At 34.6% G+C, this 21,087-nt stretch overlaps 1 protein-coding gene across 8 annotated transcripts in view; it reads left to right on the top strand.

The window, feature by feature from the left end:
• The window catches only part of HERC4 (HECT and RLD domain containing E3 ubiquitin protein ligase 4), a 127,602-nt gene that overhangs the window by 64,775 nt on the left and 41,740 nt on the right, over window positions 1-21,087 (top strand). For 7 of the 8 annotated variants that reach the window (XM_070782134.1, XM_070782131.1, XM_070782133.1 and 4 more), the window contains exons 8-14: window positions 733-893; window positions 13,237-13,313; window positions 13,566-13,690; window positions 14,550-14,609; window positions 14,732-14,843; window positions 15,601-15,790; window positions 17,260-17,432. In XM_070782134.1, coding sequence (XP_070638235.1) covers window positions 733-893; window positions 13,237-13,313; window positions 13,566-13,690; window positions 14,550-14,609; window positions 14,732-14,843; window positions 15,601-15,790; window positions 17,260-17,432 — 898 coding nt within the window. The remainder of the gene's footprint in view (window positions 1-732; window positions 894-13,236; window positions 13,314-13,565; window positions 13,691-14,549; window positions 14,610-14,731; window positions 14,844-15,600; window positions 15,791-17,259; window positions 17,433-21,087) is intronic. The other variant, XM_070782137.1, reaches the window with a different exon arrangement.

The following is a 21,087-nucleotide window of genomic DNA, read 5'->3' as shown; positions in this document are numbered from 1 at the left end:
TTTGCCAGACTTGATTGAATCCATGAAACTTTGAGGAACACAACACCTGAGCTGGATGATCACCTTAGCCCATTCCTAAATATATGGTGATGAAGCATCAGAGGGAGTTGGACAGATTCAGGATTAGTGGGTTTTCGCTAGCTTCAGTTTTGTAATTTCTTAGGTTTGTAATTTGTTTGCTTCCACTCTGGTACCTCTAGAGAAATCTGAGTGTGTATACATAAGAATCAGTTTCTTTTGAAGAAAGGAAACATTGTCTTACCATACGTTTTTATATGTACCAGTCTTCTGCCCAGTTCTTACCCTAAAGCTTTTGAGTGATACCCACATGGTGTAGGCCTTTAGAGACTACAGCTTTAAGCCAGAACCTGAGTGAGAAGGTGGTTGGCTGATTTCCTTGGACAGCAGTTAGATGCTGCCTCTAGAGCTGAATCATATAGTGTAAGAGATATCAGTACAGAGCTGGGCCTTTTTAAATTTGGACATTTGTGGGAATTTTCTGGACCATGCTTAAGCAGTCTACCTGTGTGGTACAGAATTCATTCAGTATAGAATAAGGCTATTAATAAAAATTTGTACAGAAAACTTGAAAACTCTAATGGTCTTATTAACTTATTTTTGAAGAGAAAAATTATACCAGTAATATTCACCATGCTTTTCTAAATGTAAATTATTTTTATATTTACATGAAAGGTAACATTAAGTCTGAGGTTTTCTGTCATTTTACTCTAGGCAGCACACTTCTGCTTTTGTTCCTTCATCAGGACGAATTTATTCTTTTGGACTTGGTGGTAATGGACAGCTAGGAACTGGTTCAACAAGCAACAGGAAAAGTCCTTTCACTGTGAAAGGAAACTGGTTTCCTTATAATGGGCAGTGTCCACCAGATTTTGGTAAGTTCTTTTATATTAAAGCTTTGCAGCACATGCTAAAACTGTTGTTAAAATGTTGCTCTTAAGAGGTGAACTTTTCTACATTTGAAATGAAAGAATTCCAAGATGCATTGTTAGGAAAAATAGCAAGATACAGAATACTATATACTGTGGTTTAGTTTATTTATATTTGCTTGTATATGCATAAGGAAACACAAGATAAATAAAATAATGAAAGTGGTTTCAGAGGGTGGAAACCGAATGGTGATTAGAAACCAGTGGGAGGGAAATATTTTTAGTTTTTTATTTTGATTATGGTAAAATACACTTCACAAAGTTTATGAACTTAACCGTTTTTAAAGCACTCAGTTCAGTATTGTTAAGTACATTTACATCGTTGTGCAGCTACCTCCAGAGCTCATTGCATCTTGCAAAACTAAAACTCCTTGTTCATTAAACAACAGTTCTCCATTCACTCTTCCCACTAGCGGGCAGTCATTCTGCATTCTGTCTCTCAGAATTTGACTTGACTCATTACCTCATAATGCTTCCCAGGTAGCTCACATGTTAAAGAATCTGCCTACAATGCAGGAGACCTGGTGTGATTCCTGGGTTGGGAGGATCCCCTGGAGAAGGAAGTGGCAACCCACTCCAGTATTCTTACCTGGAGAATCCCATGGACAGAGGAGCCTGGCAGCCTATAGTCCATGGGGTCACAAAGACTTGGACAATACTGAGCAACTAACACTTTAAATTTCACCTCATAAGTGGAATCATGCAGTATTTGCCTTTTTGTGATTGGCCTATTTTATCAACTTACCATTAATGTCCTTAAAGTTCCTCCGTGTCACAGCATGAATGTTAATAGTAAGGTTATTAACAGCATGTGTGTATAGACTACATTTTGTTTATCTACTAATTGCTGATGGACATTGGGATTGTTTCTACCTTTCGACAGCTGTGAATAGCGCTATAAACATGGGCATATAAATCTCTCTTTAAGATGCTTCTTTCAGTTCTTTTGGGTATATGCGAGAAACAGTTACTTTAACAGTCTTGGGTATATATGAGACTTTAACATATATAACCTTGTCTATTTCTCTGAAATTTGAACATATGTATATATTACTTATTGAAAATATTAAACTTTAAAATTTGCTTTTATATCCCACTGTGTTAGACAAATGTATAATTTATATTGTTACTCTTTCAATAGATCTGGATATCTTTTCATTGATATTAATTTACTACTAAAAAATTTGAAGTACTCAAATGCTGTTTTCTCATTCACTTCTTTGACAAGCTGCAACCAAAATGTACTTTTTAAAATACTTTCTTTACCATCCTGAACTGTACCTCAGAATTGTTTTTTATTTATGTTATCTATACTTGATTTTCTTTGGGATTTTTCTCTGAGCTGTGGGACTTGAGACTATTTAGTGATGAACCTGCCATGAAGATTGACATTTGAAAGATCCAAAACTTTTTAATATGAATTACCTTTGAAGATTTTTTTTTGTAGCTGAAAGGTTATCTCAGTTATATTCTTATTTAACAAAGGTCAGAATATGATTCTGTTTTTTTCTTCTTTTTGTTTGATTTTGTGTTAGAATATGGCTTAACTTTCTTCCAGTCATTCTTTGGTTTGTAACCTGCATTTATTTTAATAGTATCGTTCTTTTTCTTATGTCCTTAGGAACATGTTGGTGTTTCATCATATCAGTTTCTTCCAAAAGGCACTGTTAATAACCTAAAAAAGAGATTTTGTCATTTAAAGCAGCATGGGTATTGTAAGGAATCATGTATTTCTGTTCATAAAGTTCAGTCACCTAGAGGTGCATTTTGTTGCCTTTAAAACTGCATACTTTGAGATTATTTGTATTAAAGTGGGAAAGGAAATAGAATTCTAAAGGTAGTCATTATTGCTGCTGTTTAGTCTCATTACTCACAGTAGCCAAAAGGTATAAACAATTCATTTGTCCATCAACAGATGAATAGATAGATAAATATGGAATATGCATGTAATTGAGTATTACTCATATAGAGGAATAAGATTTTGGTACATGCCACAGCATGGAAGAACCTTTAAAACATTATTATGCTAAGTGAAAGAATCCTGACACAAAAGGACAAATATTGTATGATCCCTCTTATATGAGGTACCTAGAACACATTTATAGAGAATGAGAGAACCGTGGTTACCAGATGCTTGAGAGAGGGGAGAATGAGGACTTCTTTAATGGGTACAAAGTTTTTGTTTGGGATGATAAAGTATTCTGGAGATGAATAATGATAATGGTTGCATAACACTGTGAATTTACTTAATGCCAGAAATTAACACTTTAAAGTGCTTAAAACAGTAAAATTTTCTACTGTGTGTATTTTACCACAATTTATGGCTGATAATTACTTTGTACTGTACTAAAACTGTGTAGGATAGAAACTAATTAAATGTGAATTTTATTTACTCAGCCCCTCTAGAAGATAACTCTGTTGTCCCTACCATAAATCACATTTTTAGCATAAACTATCTGATATGGTCTCAAGGCCACAGGTAAACAAATACACTCTTAATAGGATATGCCCAAGACTTTGAGACTCTCTCCTTGGAACTGGGCAAAGGGTAAACCTTTCTTTAGAATGTGTATGCTAGGGCGGCTGTAATAAAATATCACAAACTTGTTTGCTTGAGCAGTATGAATTTATTGATTTCACAGTGCTCACGGCTTGAAGTTCAAGATCAGGGTGTTGGCAGTGTTGCTTCCTTCTGAGGGCTGTGAGAGTTCCATGTGTCTCTTAGCTTTTGGTGGTTTGCTGGCAGTCTTTGGTATTCCTTGGCTAGTAGTCTCTGCCTTCATTCTCTCTGTGTGCTTATGTGTGTCCAAATTTTGCCCTTTTATAAGGACACCAGTCATTTTGTATTAGTGGACCACCCTACTCAAATATGACTTCAGTTTAAGTAATTACATTTGCAGTGACCCTATTTCTGAATAAGGTCACTTTCTGAAGCCTCTGGGAGTTAGGACTTCAAACATAAGAATTTGCGGAGAACACAGTTCTTTCCATGACAATGTCCCAGACCTGACAAAGTAATCTTTTACTGGGCCTGAAGCATCATAAGCATTGGCTCCATAAGTAAAGCCAACTTTATTCCTTAAAATGACTTGTATCTGATTCAATAGCCATCATTCTCAAATATGACATTTCAGGTAAGCCTTTAGTTATATAATTGATTGTTCAACCAGTTATGAAAGAAGTACAAACTAGTGAAAAGGGGAACATACTCTTACTGAACCCACGCAGACAGCAACATTACTATCAAAAGAAGGGAAACCTAGTATGTTTGAATTCTCATTGAATTTTGGGGATCAGCAAGAATCAGATACAATTTTTTAGTTGACGTACTATATTTTATTTCAGGTATATATTACAGATGATCGCCACAGTAACTGTAGTTAAACATCTATCACCATAGTTAAATTTTTTTTTCTTGTTGTGAAACTAAGATTTAATCTCTACCGAGTTTAAAATATGACTGGAAATTTGTACCTTTTGAGCCCCAGTCAGAGGTGGCTGGGGATAGGGGCAGACACAATGGATAAAGGGGCTCAAAAGATACAAATTTCCAGTCATATTTGAAACTTGCTAAGAGAATAAATCTTAACAGTTTCATAATAGTTTTGTAACTGGTGATAAATGTTAACTAGACTTACTGTGGTGATCGTTTGCAATATATACAACCACTAATCTGTTCTCTGTACCTATGAGCTTGTTTTCAGTTGGTGGTGGTTTGTTTTTTAGATGCCATGTGTAAGCAGTGTTTATTTTTTATTTTTCTGACTTATTTCGCTTAGCATAATACCCTTTGGAATCATTTGTGTTGTCACAAATGGCAATATTTCCCTTTTTATGGCTAATATTCCATTGCATGTATATGGCTGTGTATATATTATTTGTGTGTGTATGAGATGTATACACAGCTCATATTTTCTTTATCCATTCATCCATCACTGGAAACGTAGGTTGTTTCCATATTTTGGCTATTGTAAAATGAACATGGTGATACATACATCTTTTCAAATTGGTGTTTTTGTTTTACCCAGAAGTAGAATTTCTGGATCATATGGTAGTTCTATTTTTAATTTCTTGAAGAACCTCCATACTGTTTCCATAGTGGCTGTACCAATTAACTTTCCCACTAGCAGTACATGAGGCTTTCCTTTTCTCCACATCTTCACTAACATTTGTTGTTTCTTGTCTTTTGGATAATAGCCAATCTAACAGGTTGATATTTTGGTGTGATTTGCGTTTCCCTGATGATTAATGATGCTGAGTATCTTTTCATTTGCCTGTTGACCTTCTGTATGCCTTCTTTGGAAGAATGTTGGTTCAGGTCTTCTGCCTATTTTTTTTTTTTAACCAGGCTGTTTGTTTTCTTAATGTTGAATAATATGAACTGTTTATGTATTTTGACTATTAACTCCTTATTGGCCATATCATTTGCAAATGTTTCTGCCATCTAATAGGTCTTTTTGTTATGTCAGTGGTTTCCCTTGCTGTGCAAAAGCTTTTACGTCTAATTAAGTCCCATTTATTTTCACTTTTGTTTCCTTGCCTTAGGAGACAGATCCAAAAAATGTTGCTGTGATTTATGTCTAAGAGTGATCTGCCTGTTCTCTTCTAGTTTTATGGTTTCTGATCTTAATGTTTTGGTCTTTAATCCATGATGATGATTCCCTTTGCTCTGTAGAAATTTTTTAGTCTTGTATGCAGTCCTATTGCTTATTTTTGCTTTTGATACGTTTACTTTTTGGTCAAATTCAAACAGTCATCCTCAAGACTGATGTCAAGGAGCTTGCTGCCTGTGTTTTCTTCTAAGAGTTTTCTGGTTTAGGTCATACATTCAAATCTTTAGTGTTTTGAGGTGGTTTTTGTGTGTGGTATAAGATAGTGGTTCAGTTTCATTCTTTTGCATGTGGCTGTCCAATTTCCCCAGCACTATTCGTTGAAAAGACTGTCCTTCTCCATTGTGTGGGGCTTCCCAGGTGGCGCTAGCAGTAAAGAACCCACCTGGCAATGCAGGAGACATAAAGAGATGTGGGTTTGATCCCTGGGTAGGGAAGATCCCCTGGAGGAGGGCCTGGCAACCCACTCCAGTATTCTTGCCTGGAGAATTCCATGGACAGAGGAGCCTGATATGCACACATGGGGTGTCAGAAGAGTCAGGCATGACTGAAGTGACTTAGCATGCCCTATTATGTATTCTTGGCTCCTTTATCTTAAATAAACTGCTCATATGCGCTTTGGTTTATTTCTGGGCTGTCTATTCTGTTCCAGTGATCCATGTCTTATTATTAATGCCAATACCATACCATTTTGATTATTGTAGTGTTGTAATATAGTTCAACCCTGCCCTCACTCTTTGTTGTCTCTCAAACCTTTGTTAATGTCCAGGAAGTCTGTCCTATTTTTAGTGGCTCCCAGTTGAGTATATGCTGAGACCTGTCAGTTTCTCAAAGGGGAAAGTTTCAAGTACCTAGATTCAGGCTGATTGGATGCCAGACTCTTAGGCAGCATCTTTTAAGTAAACAAATATATATCGTCCTGTGGGACTGCAAGTGAAAGTCACAGTGGCTGGCAGAACCAGGCAACCTAGAGATGTTTCCTGGGCAGCAGCTGTGTAAATCAGGGCCCCATTAAAGGTACAGGCTTCCTTTGCAGGAGAGTCTAGCAACTTAAAGCAAGATAGAAGGAAAGTGTAGAGATGGCATCCACCAGCTTCTGTTCCCAGAGATCACCTCAGTAGGTTGCTAAAGCTCCAGGACAAGCTTGAAGGCCTTTTCACAGAAAACTGGGGTATGTTTCCACTGGCTGTTCATGCTGTGCTAGCCAGCCAAGAACTGTTTCTCCAGTTGTTAAAATCCCATGGGATCCAGGATACAAACCCAGCTGTCCACCAGAACCAGGCAATGAAGGGGAATCATTAAGTGATAGCCACAATGGGATTACCAGATGGGAATACAGGCTCCCCTGTGGAAGATACAGATGCTCTGGAGTGTAGTAGAGGGACAGCATATAGATAAGGCTCTACTTCTGAGATTTCTGAGAAAATTACAGTAGGCCTTTAGATATGGATTTAATTAGAAGCCTTCCTCCTAGCCCAAAGCTGTATTAGGTAAACTAATACACCTTTTTTATAAAAATATTAGACACCTCTGTCTGTTGCTTCTTGCTGTGCCCTGGGGTGGTAGTCAGTTAAGAAGTCTTTCTCCATTGATTATAGTCTTGTGGGACCCTAGAGCCATAAGCCCACTGGACCCCCAGAGTTGGGTGATCTAGAGGTGTTCGCTAGATGGCTGCTGCCAAAATCAGGGCACTAGGTGAGGATATAAGCTCCTTTCTGGGAAATACTGGCAAGCTGAAGTGAGAAGAGAAACTTTTTTAACATTTCATTTCAGCCTACCAAAGCAGAGTTTACAAAATTAATGTGAATTAGATTACTTTAGAAGAAGGAGAAATGACTCTCTGTAAGGGAGATCCAGAAAACAGAAAATTAAAATGAAGTTAAACATTATAGATCTTGGATTGTCAGTTTCGTAAAGTGGCTTATCAGCTTAAAAAGAATATATGAGAAATCCCACCTGTGCCCAGGTGTCTGCTTGACATATAAATGATTTAAAATACCAGGTACAGTCCTTTTCAAAGGACTCTGAGATTATCCTTATTTGTTGATAGTACAGACTCTGGCCTGTAGCTTATAGAAAAGCTTTCAGACAAGCGTGAGAGTAAAACAAAAACTATTCAGTAGATGACAGTGGCTTAGAATAACTGTTGCTTATTTATTACTGGTAATTGTCAAGTGGAAGGATATGATGAGGATCCATAATAAGAATAAATTTAACAGGGAAATTTGTGTCTGTTGTATCTGTGACAGACAGAGCACATTACAGGCATATTTTGGAGATACTGCCGTTTGATTCCAGAACACCTCTATTAAGTGAGTCAGATAAATATTTTGGTTTCTTGGTACATATAAAAGTTATGTTTACATTATCCTGTAGTCTATTAAATGTACTGTAGCATTAGTTCTTTAAAAAATATATGTATCTTAATTCAAAATATTTTATTACTAAAAAATGCTAACCATTGTCTGATAATAAAAATCATTAATTTGTAAATGCCACAATATCTGTAAAGCACAGTAAAGTGAGTTATGCCTGTATTCCAAAAAGGTTTTTAAACAAGAATGTTTCTAATGATGATGGTTAAGCCTGTTTACAAAGAAGTCAGTGATTGTTACATCTGATTTATAAAGATGAATAAATATGACTTTTTATAGACGAAGAAAGCCTTGAGTTACAACATGATAAGCCTGAGACCTGATGCCAGAAATAACACCAAGAGGATCAAGTAAAGAGACTCAGTAAATCAGGGGTCGAGTTTAGACATCTATATTTTTGTAGAACCCGGCTTGAAAATCACTGGCCTAGAAGATAGATGTAAATAAAAATGAAAGTTCGGTAATAAGTGAAGTTAGAACTGATGGCACTTACCACTGGAACTTTCATAAATACAGGAAAACTTGACAAAACTATTCATGAGTTTTGAATACTGTTTCCCCAAAGCAGTGACATTACTGAATCTCCATGGACTTCTTATAAGACAAACACTTTTTACAATTTATTAATTGATGAAATTTTTATATTATGTTTACCATGTAAATTAGAAAAATTTATAATAATTGCATTTTGAAATATTTTTATTAGTTTAGAGAAGTAAACATTTTATATTTAAATTTACCATATAAATTTAACCAACTCTTAACAATAGTAACACATCAAATCAGCGTAATTATTTCTAGCATCTCTTTTTATATGTTGAAATGGCAGATCTCTGTGATTCTCCATAGCCTCTCTGGGAAATCTCAAAGGAATTTTCACTAACACATATAAAGTATCTGGAAGTTCTGTTTTTCTATGTTTAGGATCTGATTTGGTGAAGTGTGTTAGGTTGCTAAGACTGCCAAAATACCACAGACTGGGTGGCTTAAACAGCAGAAATTGATTTTCTCAGTTTTGGAAGCCAGAAGTCTACGATTACCCTGTCAGCAGGTGTGGTTTCTTCTGAAACCTCTCTCCTTGGCTTGCAAACGGCTACGTTCTTACTGTATGATTGTGTGTTTGTGTGTATGTATTTTGCTGGCGTTTCTTCTTGTTCTTATAAAGGCAGCAGGAATGTTGGGTTAGGACACCTTCCTAACAGTCTCATTTTTCTTTAATCACCTTTCTAAAGGCCCTGTCTCTGAATGCAGCCATATTCTGAGGTACTGGGGCTCAGAGCTTCAACATATGAATTTGAGCAGGGGACACAGTTCAGCCCATAACAGGAAGACAGAAATCAAAAAAGTTGTGAGAAAAGATAGGAACACTTTATTAAAAGATGTAACCTTTGATGCTTGAGAAATAATACTTAGTTACCTGTTTTACTGAAGTGAGATTAAAACATTTCAAAATAAATGTAAATGGTAATATGATTGAAAAGATCTTTAGCTTATTCATAAGTGAGGAGTCTTGATTCTTTTTTTCCCCTTAAATAATGAAAGGCAATAAAATTGATACGTAGTATAGAAAGTTTTTCTAGTAAGATGCAGAATTTTTGCGCTTGGCAGATTACACAAAAGTAAAGAACAACATATAGGTGAAGGCATGGGAGCACACCCTTAAAATTGAAGTGGACTTTGCTAAGATTTTAACATACTGAAAACCTTTTTCACAGTCAAGTATAAACCGAGGCAGATGAAATTCACTTAGCATGCTGTGTCTTCAGTTACGCTCTTCCATGTTGTGGACAAGCTGATAGTTTTTCAAGGGCAAGTGGTATTGTCTCAGAGGGTCCCTGAGGTTAAAATGACTTTCATATTAGTACTAAATGTTGTCAGTGTTAATATGCAGTGCTTTTGTTCTTGTTCATTTTCAAATAAATCAATGAGTATTTTTTAAATCTCTTAATTTTCAGTTCTGGTATGGTATATATTAGTGCTTTTAAGCTCTTTGGGATTCTGAATAAGTCCTAAGAGTGCAAAGGGATTCAGAGATCATCAAAAGCTACTTTTCCTTGTAAATCAAAGGCACATAGATAGTTGTATCTCTGTCAGTATTGCTCCTAAATAGTATGCTTTACAGAATTGTAAATAGCTCAGAGACACCTTTTAGGTAGCTATGTTTCCGAAAAGGGCCCTAAACAAGACTCAGTAAATGGGGAAGGAAGTTCAGGAGAGCCTATTTCAGAGTCTTCTCAGTTTTTCCTGACAATGTATTTTGTAGGGAGTAAGGAGAAGGTGAACTAGCCCTCCTAAATATGACAATGTATATATAAAACTGTAACAGTTAAATCAGATTATTGGTAAAACAGACATTCAGATTATTATAGTTTAAGGGAAATCGTGGGGAGGGAGAGGAGGATCCATGTATTGGCATTGTATATAGATTTTGTTCCAGGTTCAAACTGCAGTTGATTGGCAGTTGCTCTTGGAGGTATAGGAAGGACCTTATGAAGTGGAAGTTATGAGAAAGGCTTAGAGAACACTTGGGGTGGAGAGGAGTGCCAAAGTTGTTGAGGGTTGTATGTTATAGGTAGAAGAGGTATAGTGTCTCTTTATAACTTTAAAACGAGGGCATCACTAATAAATATGTGGAGAAGGGGTAAGAATTACTCAACACATGAGAATTGGTAGCAAAATGTCAGTTTAGATCCTAAACTAACAATATATTCTAAAGGAAATTATAGATGGATTAAAGTTAAATATAAAAAGGTTCTTAAGATAATTCTGTAATTTGAGGCTGGGAAAAACCTTTCTTAGCATTATGGCAATGAAACACGTCATAAAGAATAAAACAAATACATTTGATTTAATGGAAAAAGAAATCTGAGTTGAAATTAAATAATTTAGGAAAAATGTTTGTAACAGATAAAACCTGAGGTAGTTGCCAAAGTACTCATACATATTGGTGTGAAAAATAGTAAGATACCTAGTAAATAGGACAAACATTTAGACGTGTAATAGATAAAGGTAGTTAATGGAAATTCCCAGTGAGGAAATCCAGGTTACTAAGAAACATGTAAAAATTATAATCAAAGAGAAATGCAAATTCAAAAGGCCAAGCAATAGTAAATAAGTGGAAAAGAACAAGCATTAATCTTTCCTATTACAGGGCAATGTGGTGGATAAGGGGATGCTAATGGTCCAACCATAAGATGAGGAAGTAATATTAGTGTATCATTTTTCAGCCCACAATGAATTAATGGTCTGTGGGTGTCAGTGGTTACTAACATCACAAAAAGGAACACAACCATACATTATGTGCTTCCTGATGAAGAATAGCCCTGTCCACTACCATGTAATAATTTTGTCAGAATAATTGAGTAATTAATCTAATGAAATCCTCTCTAGATCCAACTACTAATTTACAGAAATATACGGAAGACTGAGGAAAATACTAGGAGAATCCTCAAGGATATAATCACCAAAATCCAATCTGCAGGAAGCTGCGTAGGACAAATGACTAGGTTCCACAGACGTTTTTAGAGTTGTAATTAAAAGAAAATTAAGGAAAATAATTTTTGGTGACCTATTCACAGCCCCCAGAAACCTATTCATGTACTATAGTTTATCCATTTACTTGATGATTATTTAAAGAGGGCAGAATCACCTTTTAGAAACAAATGAATAACATCCTGCTCAGTGTTTTGAAGAAAGTACATGACTTCATGTGGACTTGGGAAGATGATGTAGAGAAAGATTTTAAGTTGAATGATTGGTTTATTTAATATTTTAAATTTACCCTTTTAATTTGTTCTTTAAAATATTTGGCCTTAGAACATTCTTGTTGTGGAAAATTTGGTCATTAATGTTCTGATCTCTGAAGCTCTTATTATTGGTATTTTCTAAGCTAGGTAATTTTTATATATTAAACATTTACTCAGTGTTTTTACAAATAAAACATTGTGGTTAATAGTAGGGAATGATCCAGATATGATCCCTTCCTTAAGAATTTGTAATTCTGTAGCAGTGATGGTCACAAATAATACAGGTGAAGAATTAGTCTAGTCAGCTGAAGAGTGGAGGGTCAGGAGTAGGAACACAGAAATGGATTATGTTTGGAAATAACTAGACTTAAGTTGGGCTTCCCTGGTGGTTCAATGGTAAAGAACCCACCTGCAAGTGTAGGAGACCAGGAAACGTGGGTTCAATCCCTGGGTTGGGGAGATTCCCCTGGAGGAGGAAATGGCAACCCACTCCAGTATTCTTGTCTGGGAAATCCTATGGAAAGAGGAGCCTGGTGGTCTGTGATCCATAGGGTTGCATAAGAGTTGGACATGACTTAGAGACCGAACAACAACAGCAACAAAGCCTTAAGTTACATACATTGTGATGCTATAGTGTTTTGGCATGTGATACTTATAAATACTAGTCTAGTGGTATTTTTGTTAATACTATAGATAGTTTTTCCATTTTGAGATGAAGAGAAAGAGGAAGAGGCTTTAAATGTCTTTTTGAAAAGGGACTTTATTGTTTCTTCTTTTATTTCTACTAAATTTGTTTATTAATATTTATATTTTTGGACCTGATTTGGATGTTATTGATAGTTTCTAATAAAGAGCTGTGTGTGTCACTTTACTTTTGTATAGCTTTGTTGAGAGAGAAAATAATTTTGCATTACTCAAGATATAACATACACTGATACTTGTTTCTTGTTTGTTTTCATTCTTTTTAAAATGAATGTTCCTTTTTTTTTTTTTGGCCACGTCCCACACAGCTTGCAGGATCTTAGTTACCCAACCAGGGATTGAACTCTGGGCCACAGCAATGAGAATGCTGAGTCCTGACCACACCAGGGAATTCCCCAAAATGAATATTCTTACTTTTTATTTTCTTCTGAGCTATCTTTTATACCTTTGATTCAGTTTTTACACCATCATCAGTTTAAAATATATTGAGATAATAAAGATCTAGATTAAAAAATGTCATTGTTTGACATGCAGATCAAAAAGAAGACTGTACAACAAAAACCAATAAAACATTATAAAGCAATTTATCCTCCAATTGAAAAAACAAACCAAAACAAAACTTAGAAACGTAAAAAAGCAACCAAAAAGCTTAGCAAATGCTGGAAGTGCTTGTGGGATCATTTAATGTTCCATTAACTTGGTTGGTCAACATTCTGAGTCATTTTGTGTCATTGAGCCCAGGATTGGGAGGTCTCATTAAGTTAGAGATTAAGAGAAAGTCCAGTAGCATATTTGATGCTATAAAAAATATATATATATAAATCTTGAATTTTTAAATATTTTATTTTAATTACAGATTCTGAAGAATATTTCTGCGTGAAAAGAATTTTCTCAGGTGGAGATCAAAGCTTTTCACATTATTCTAATCCCCAGGTAATAGAAATCATATGAATAATTAATAAGATCAGATAATTTCATATTAGTATTCTTTATATGTTACAAAGTATGGCCTTAATTTTGTTCTTCAAGTCTACAAATATTTTCGGATCTATTTGACAGGTTTTTGTTTTCAGTTTGTTTTTCCAGTTTTGTTTTCAGGTGTTTAGTAGAGATTAACTTCCAGATGCAGAATGCTTTGTATATAATCCTCTTCCCTCAAACTCATCTACTTATTTTAAACTTTAGAACTGTGGGCCACCAGATGACTTTAGATATCCTGATCCTTCGAAGCAGATCTGGACTGTGAATGAAGCTTTAATTCAAAAATGGCTCAGCTACCCCTCTGGAAGATTTCCTGTAGAGATAGCCAAGTAAGAAAAATGTTTTGTCTACACAAAGACAAAATCTCTCAACTCCTTGGTAGAGGAACCTGTACTTAGAAGTTTTTATTTAAATAAATATTTCATTAAATATCATTTACTGAATGGTTTATATACAGAAGTTTAAATGTCTGGAATTTCTATAATAGTGGATATTTTAGGAGATCTCATTTAAATTTGTTATATATTTTAAATATATAAAAATATACATATAAGAATATGCAGTTCTTAAAATATTAAATATAGCCACTTTAGAGATTGGGTTTGCAAAAAAGTTCCTTCTGGCTTTATATTGGTCACTTTCTTTTAACATCTGTGTTCCTGGAAGAATTGAGTATTACTTCCTTCTTGAAAATTTTGCGTGCAGATGGACTTGTTTAGTACTTTAAATTTTTGTTGTTGTTGTTGAAGGTGGTGTAGGTATTTGGGATGAGGGATTATAGCTGATCAGCTGTTTTTTAGTTCTAGATTATGTTCCCAAATTGAAGTTTTTCTTAACAGCCTGAAGAGTAGTCTTCAGAAAAATAACTTTGCAGATTAGATTTACCACTGTGTGGAATTAAGAAAGTTAAATATGCATGTTTTTATAAAAAATTTTTTTTTAGGAACATCAGATTTATTTGGTGAATCTGAGGATGATAGTAATGTTCAAGAGAGTCTAGGGTGAACAGTAATACCTCTGTCAAGGTTTACTTAATCTGTAGTAATTTATAGAATTCTGATTTATTCTGAATGTTGATTGGAGGAATGCTCTGTAGCATTAAATATTAGTTTAACTTTAATTTTTATTAAAAAATGAAGGTAAACATTTCACATTTTGTGATTTGGAGATTTTTAAATTTCTTTTTAGTGAAATTGATGGAACATTTTCTTCATCTGGTTGTCTAAATGGAAGTTTTTTAGCTGTTAGGTAAGTGACAGTTCTTTGTTATACTAAATTTTTTGAATTTATTATATTAAATAATAATGTCATTAAATAAATGAAATGAATTTAAAGTTTATCATTTTTTTCCTCTCTTTTTTTATCAATAGCAATGATGATCACTATAGAACGGGCACTAGATTTTCAGGGGTTGACATGAATGCTGCTAGACTTTTATTCCACAAACTTATACAACCTGATCATCCTCAGATAGCTCAGCAGGTTTGTTTTTAAAGTATTTTGTATTTGTATTATGTTCCCTGTTGAGTTTTTTATTCCATGTTATTCTAAAGCTTTGTTGCCTAATTAACTTTATAGTTTCATATACTTTATTATGATGTCTTTGTATAAACTAATGTAAGAATTTAAATCAGGTATTATTTTAAACTGTTTGTAATTTAGCTCTCAGACGTCTTTAAATCTTTCCAGATGTTCAGAGCAGACCCTTAATTATTTAACATTACCATGTTGGTTAAGTCTACATAGCTGTTGATGCAGAGAGTTTAAATTGAGATTTATACGTAAGATTTTTAAGATTCTCTTACAAATAGCATTGAAACATGTATATTACCATATGTGAAGTAGATGACCAGTCCAAGGTCAATGCATGAAACAGGACTGTCAAAGCCAGTGCACTGGGATAACCAGAGGGATGGGAGGAGGGTTCAGGATGGGGGGACACATGTACACCCGTGGCTGATTCATGTCAATGTATGGTAAAAATCACCAAAATATTGTAAAGTAATTAGCCTCCAATTAAAATAAATTAATTAATTAAAAGAAAAAGATTCTCTTATATTGCGTAGTCATTAATTTTCATTGTGCTCCACAGTACATTCATTGATGCATCATAAGATGGTTTCTTTTCTTTTTTTTTCCCCCTTCACCATTTAATGTTTCCTCTGGTATAAGATTTTCTGTTTTTTTGACTATGCATTCATTTTAAATGAAGTAGATTTTACTTTTTGTCAAAATGTAGGTGGCAGCTAGCTTGGAAAAGAATCTTATTCCTAAACTGACTAGCTCCTTACCTGATGTTGAAGCATTGAGATTTTATCTTACTCTACCAGAATGTCCCCTGATGAGCGATTCCAACAATTTCACCACAATAGCAATTCCCTTTGGTACAGCTCTTGTGAACTTAGAAAAGGCACCGCTGAAAGTACTTGGTAAGAACTTTAATACTTCTTTCTTTTGTAACCTTTTTTCTTTAAGTGAAAATGCTCGTTAGGTTCTTACTTTTTTGCTGTTTGAAATTTTGCTATGCTGAATTATTTTGACATTGTCTCAGGGAAAGGTAAACCTGTTTTTCAATTCATTACTTTTTGCTAGTCATCTGATGCTAGTTGTTAGAGTTGTTGGAGGCAAAGAATGTTAAATATTAAAATTTTAATCAAACACAACAGTGGAGACAATATCAGGAAAGATAAAAACTGTTTTTCATATTTCTCTAAATGGCAACCCACTCCAGTATTCTTGCCTGGAGAACCCCATGGACAGAGGAGCCTGGTGGGCTACAGACCATGGGGTTGCAAAGAGTCAGACATGACTGAGCGACTGAACAGAAACTTCCAGAGTGATTCACTCCAGAGTGATCTTATTGTTAAACAGTAAAGGAAAGGGAACAGTTAAAACTGAACAAACCTGGGTATTAAATCCCCCTTGAACTTTATTAGCCCTTTGCCTTGTTTGCTAATTTTCTGATGTCTCTCTATGTGAGATTCCAGTCTTCATTTGATCTTATTCCTCTGGGTTTTTGGCATAAACTTTTCTCGCTTTGATTTTTCTAATTGTATAGATTTCATTTCTGTCTGTTGGCTGTTGTAGTTTGCCTGCTATATTTAGTAGCAGTGCTTTCCTCCTTCCTAATTTAGTATTTGTTAGATATGTCAGTCTGAGATACATAAGAGTAATAAAATCAGTACAAGAAGTTTTAGGCTGAGAGTGAGCAGAGGAAGCAACAAGCAGTGGGTAGAATGCTGGAATCTGAGGGAATGAGCCAGTGAGTGGTTAGAAGAGTGAAGCAGGGACTCACAAGTGTATTGTTGCCATGTTGTCAGAAGTTTTCCGGTTCCTTTCTGTCTCCTGCACAAGACTGTCATATTTGTAGTTAATAGCTATAAATAGTGAACATGGGGAACGACAGACATGGTATACTTTACATTATTCAGTTTCTGTATTTGATATTTAGGAGTACCTTGCATTCAGGTGGTGCTTCACATTTCCACTTTAAGTTAAAGGTAAAAGTTGGAGAGATCTATAAATATCGGAGCAATACAGTTTTTTAGTGTTTTTAAAAATTAAACCTCCTAATTTATGAAGCACTTTGAAACACCTGGTTTAATACGAGGGATAGTGGTTAAGTTTTTAATATAGCTTAGCAAACCAAGAATGTAAATTCAATAGACATTTTTTACTTTATTTTTGCTTTTGAGAGCTTTTAGAACCGTATTCTTTAACTTGAATGTGGAGTAGTGTCTATCAACCCTAGAAATGTTACATAAAATATCATATTACATGTATCTTCTTGAGATTTTCAAAGGGTTAAGAGCCACTGCTTTAGGAAAAATCAGTATGATTTTGAAAATTGTGACTTTTTAAATTTTATTTTATTTGTGTGTTCACCCTTTAATAACAGAAAACTGGTGGTCAGTACTTGAACCTCCGCTATTCCTCAAGATTGTAGAACTTTTTAAGGAGGTTGTGGTACATCTTTTGAAACTCTACAAGATCGGCATTCCCCCTTCTGAGAGAAGAATTTTCAACAGTTTTCTTCATACTGCATTAAAGGTTTTAGAAATATTACATAGGGTATGTCCAGTAGTTCATTTATTTTCCTCTTCCCCCATTGCCACTAACAGATTGTTGATGTTTATTTTAACATGACTATATTACAGAATTAGATTGGCATAAAAGATATTATAGGAATTTGGAGAAGTTATCTAAATTTTCCTTTCAAAGAAAGAATATGTATTTAGAGCTTTGGTCTTACTTGACTTTGTTAGGCATTTATGAATAACTTGTCTATAGTTGGGCAGAACAATAGCATACTAATGAATTAGAGTCTCCTTATGTTTTTTTCTGAAGAACATGATTTGTTATTTAAATAATACACTTGTTATTTATAGGTGGACATAATACGAAAGAGATTTCATCCTACTTATGATTGTGAACATTTAAAACTCATGTTCTTTTTGCTATTGGCTACTAATGACTTCAATCAAAATAGAACATTTGAAACATGACTAATTGAAATTGGAACCATATATAATTCATTAATTTGCCTATTGTTCTTTCCTGCCCTTCTTCCCAGTGGAAGAAATAGTACACTTGTAGCAGTTCAAAGTTATAGCAGTTCAAAGAAGTAGAGTCTCAGCTGTTACATTAAAGATGGTTTTGAGACATCCCTGACAGCTGGTATATCTCTGTTCTGCCATTTGATATTAAGATACTATCTTGGAAGACATGACCTAAGGGAGGAACATATGTTTCTAGCCTCTAGAATGACTGAAAAACTCATGTGAATCTTTAGTTTCCTCCCCTTAACAGCTTCTTGTGTTTTCAGACCCTTCTTGCTTGCTATTACGGTTAGTGATAAAGGGTAAAGGAAACAAGCCTTGTGTTCTCTGTAAGAAAGAGCCCATACGGACGATTTTTTTTTTCCTTTTTATTCTTTTAATGAAGTTCCTGGTTCATTTAATGATCCTTTCTCTACTACTTCTTGAACTTCTTTTCTTTTGTATTTAGTATTTGCAAGCTCTTCTGAAAAACAAGTCATTTCTCTTACTATAGCTGAGGCTATGATAGCCATTTTTTTTCTTAGGGGGAAATAAGTTATTATTATGTTTGCCTTCCCCAGTCCAAGGCTTTCTTGCAGCACTTTAGGGTAAACTGGATTCTGCAGTAAACTGCTATTAAGATCTTCTGTCTTCATGATATGGGTCTCTACTTTTCTGTATGCCTTTTGCCTAGGATTTAAGTGAGTGATTAGTTTCTTTCCTTCCTCTGGACTCTCTTTTCTTCCTATTTCAGTGAACCATCCTTTGTCAGCAGGACCTTTTTCCCAAGTAATTAATTATTCACTTCCCCTCTTCCTTGTCTGGTTATCTTTATTACCTCTTAAATTTTTTTTTTTCCTTAGCTGTTTTTTTTCCACAAGTGAAAGGGAAAGGAAATTGGAATTTCCACAAGTGAAAAGGAAAGGAAATTATGAAATTGTCTTTCATAATTACAGACAGAACTTCAGCTAGTAACTTATGTGCGTAGCTCAGAAGCCTCAATCTTTATTGAAGAGAACCCTATGGGGTTCCGTGTCCAGAGACCTTTTTGACGGAGCCATGCTGGAACTAGGATCCTAAATTATTGCTAGCTGAAAGGGAAAGGAAAATAAGTTCAAAAAGTTATATGAAGTTACATGAGGTAGACAAGATGAAAAACCTCCCTTGTACATTAATTCATGTGAGCACTTTACATGAATTCCTCATTTAACTTTTCATAGTTATATCTTGCCCCTTAATCTGAGTATCAAAGGTCATAAACCAGTAAGTAGCAGAATTGAAATACAAATCTACTTCTAAAGTCCCTGATGTTTCTAGTGTACTTCTGTATCAGTAGATATGGTAATATAACTCATTTAGAAGGGGATTTGGTTTTGTTTTATGCCTCAGTCTGGAGGCTTATACTTCCATAATTGTAGATAGCATTGAATTGTTAAAAAGACTAATTCTAATTCCCTCTATGCTGCTTCTTATCAATGTGATTTTGAACAAGTCTTCTTTCTCTTTATTGCATTTGCAGATAGTTATCTATAAAATAAGGATTGAAATAATGGCCTGCTGGTTTCCCAGGATTGATGTGTTGTTTAGATTATGGAATATATATACAAATACTATACATTCATAAGGCAGAGATTTTGTTACCACCACTGTTTGAATGGGAAACTGCAGCTTTTAACTCAATTTATTTGATAATGAGGAACTTGAGTTCCTGTTTGAAATTGTTACATACTCAAAAGTAGGGTAGTAACGTTATCAGTTTCTTAGGCATCTCTTAGTGAGAGTTCTTAGGGCAATCACTTACCTTTCTTTTACCTCTTACTTTGGAGAAAACTTTACTTGGTCCTAACCTGTCATAGATAATTGTCAGGGATGATTTATTTTCATCTATAGTGGAACCTAAATTGCTTATCAGAGATTTGTGTTTTAGAAGACACCTTATGTCTGACAGCTGTATATATTTCTTCTCTCTGCTCCATAGTTAAGAATTAGGAGAAGTTTCCTAAAAGGATTTCCTTCCTGACCAAATCTGGAACAGGATTAAGAACTGTAGAACTGGTCTGTATTTCTCCTGATCTTTTCAGGATATATAAGTGACTTGTTCCTCCCTTATGTCATGTCCTTTGGAAAGCTTTTGAATTAGAAATCACTCCCAGTGCTCCAAATGGCATCACAAGAAAGATAATTTTGGTACCTGCTGTCAGGAATGAATGTGTTACCAGATAAATGAATTTGCTGGCAAGAAATTGGGTAGTTTCTGAGTTTTCACACAGTACATTATAGAGACACTAATATGCCAAAAGAAAAGACTTACTTGGTCTGACTAGCCTAAGTGCTGCATATCATGCTAACCCTCTAAGTCAGTGATTATCAAAAAAAATTTTTTTTCAAGGAACCCTTAAACTCAAACAAATAAGGCATGTGTTTACATACCATATACCACCTCTGAACTCAGGTTTATAAATGAGAGTACTAAACTGTAATTAATATATGAAGCATTATGATCACACACATTTAGTTTCTGTTTTTTACATTTTAGACAGCAGTATTGAGTGTGTAGGTTTTGAACTTCTGTCATGTAATTTTTAAAATTTATTTTACAAACATTTACTGAGTGCCTACTGTGTGCTTATTATGGTGCAGTTATAAACATTAGTGATGCAGTTATAAGGAAAAGATGTGATTTCTTCCCTTGTTAAGATTATAAATATAGAACAGTTGTATAATACAAATAAATAATTGTTTTTGATATAGCATGGTAAGTGCTAGATTAAGCAAAAGGAAGGGTGCTGTGAAACACATAGGAGGGCACATAACTCAAAAGAATTAAAGAAAACTTCCTGAAGAAAATAATGTCTTGTCAATTTTACCTTCCATACAAATGTATTTTTATTTATATTTTTAAAAACTGTGGACTTTATATGTAAATCTGTATACAGGTCTTTTGGATCGGTCTTCTATTCAGTGCCTAAATATTTCTCTATTTTTAAAAGACTTAACAACTGATTTTGTCTTTAGTTATTAAATCATTGTGACTGAATTAACCGTTAACCATCATTTCCCCCAAAGTCTTAAGTTTGACTGAAATTTGTTCCTGAATGAAACCTGATTTCTAAATTGTTAGTTTTTATTCTAACTTGATGGTCTTCTGAGGCAGCTCAGTGGTATAGAATTCACCCACCAAAGCAGGA

Source organism: Bos indicus, chromosome 28 (assembly GCF_029378745.1).
Source record: "Bos indicus isolate NIAB-ARS_2022 breed Sahiwal x Tharparkar chromosome 28, NIAB-ARS_B.indTharparkar_mat_pri_1.0, whole genome shotgun sequence".
NCBI classification, from domain to species: Eukaryota; Metazoa; Chordata; class Mammalia; order Artiodactyla; family Bovidae; genus Bos; species Bos indicus.
The sequence above is the reverse complement of the archived record's forward strand: the minus strand, read 5'-3'. Positions and strand labels throughout refer to the sequence as shown.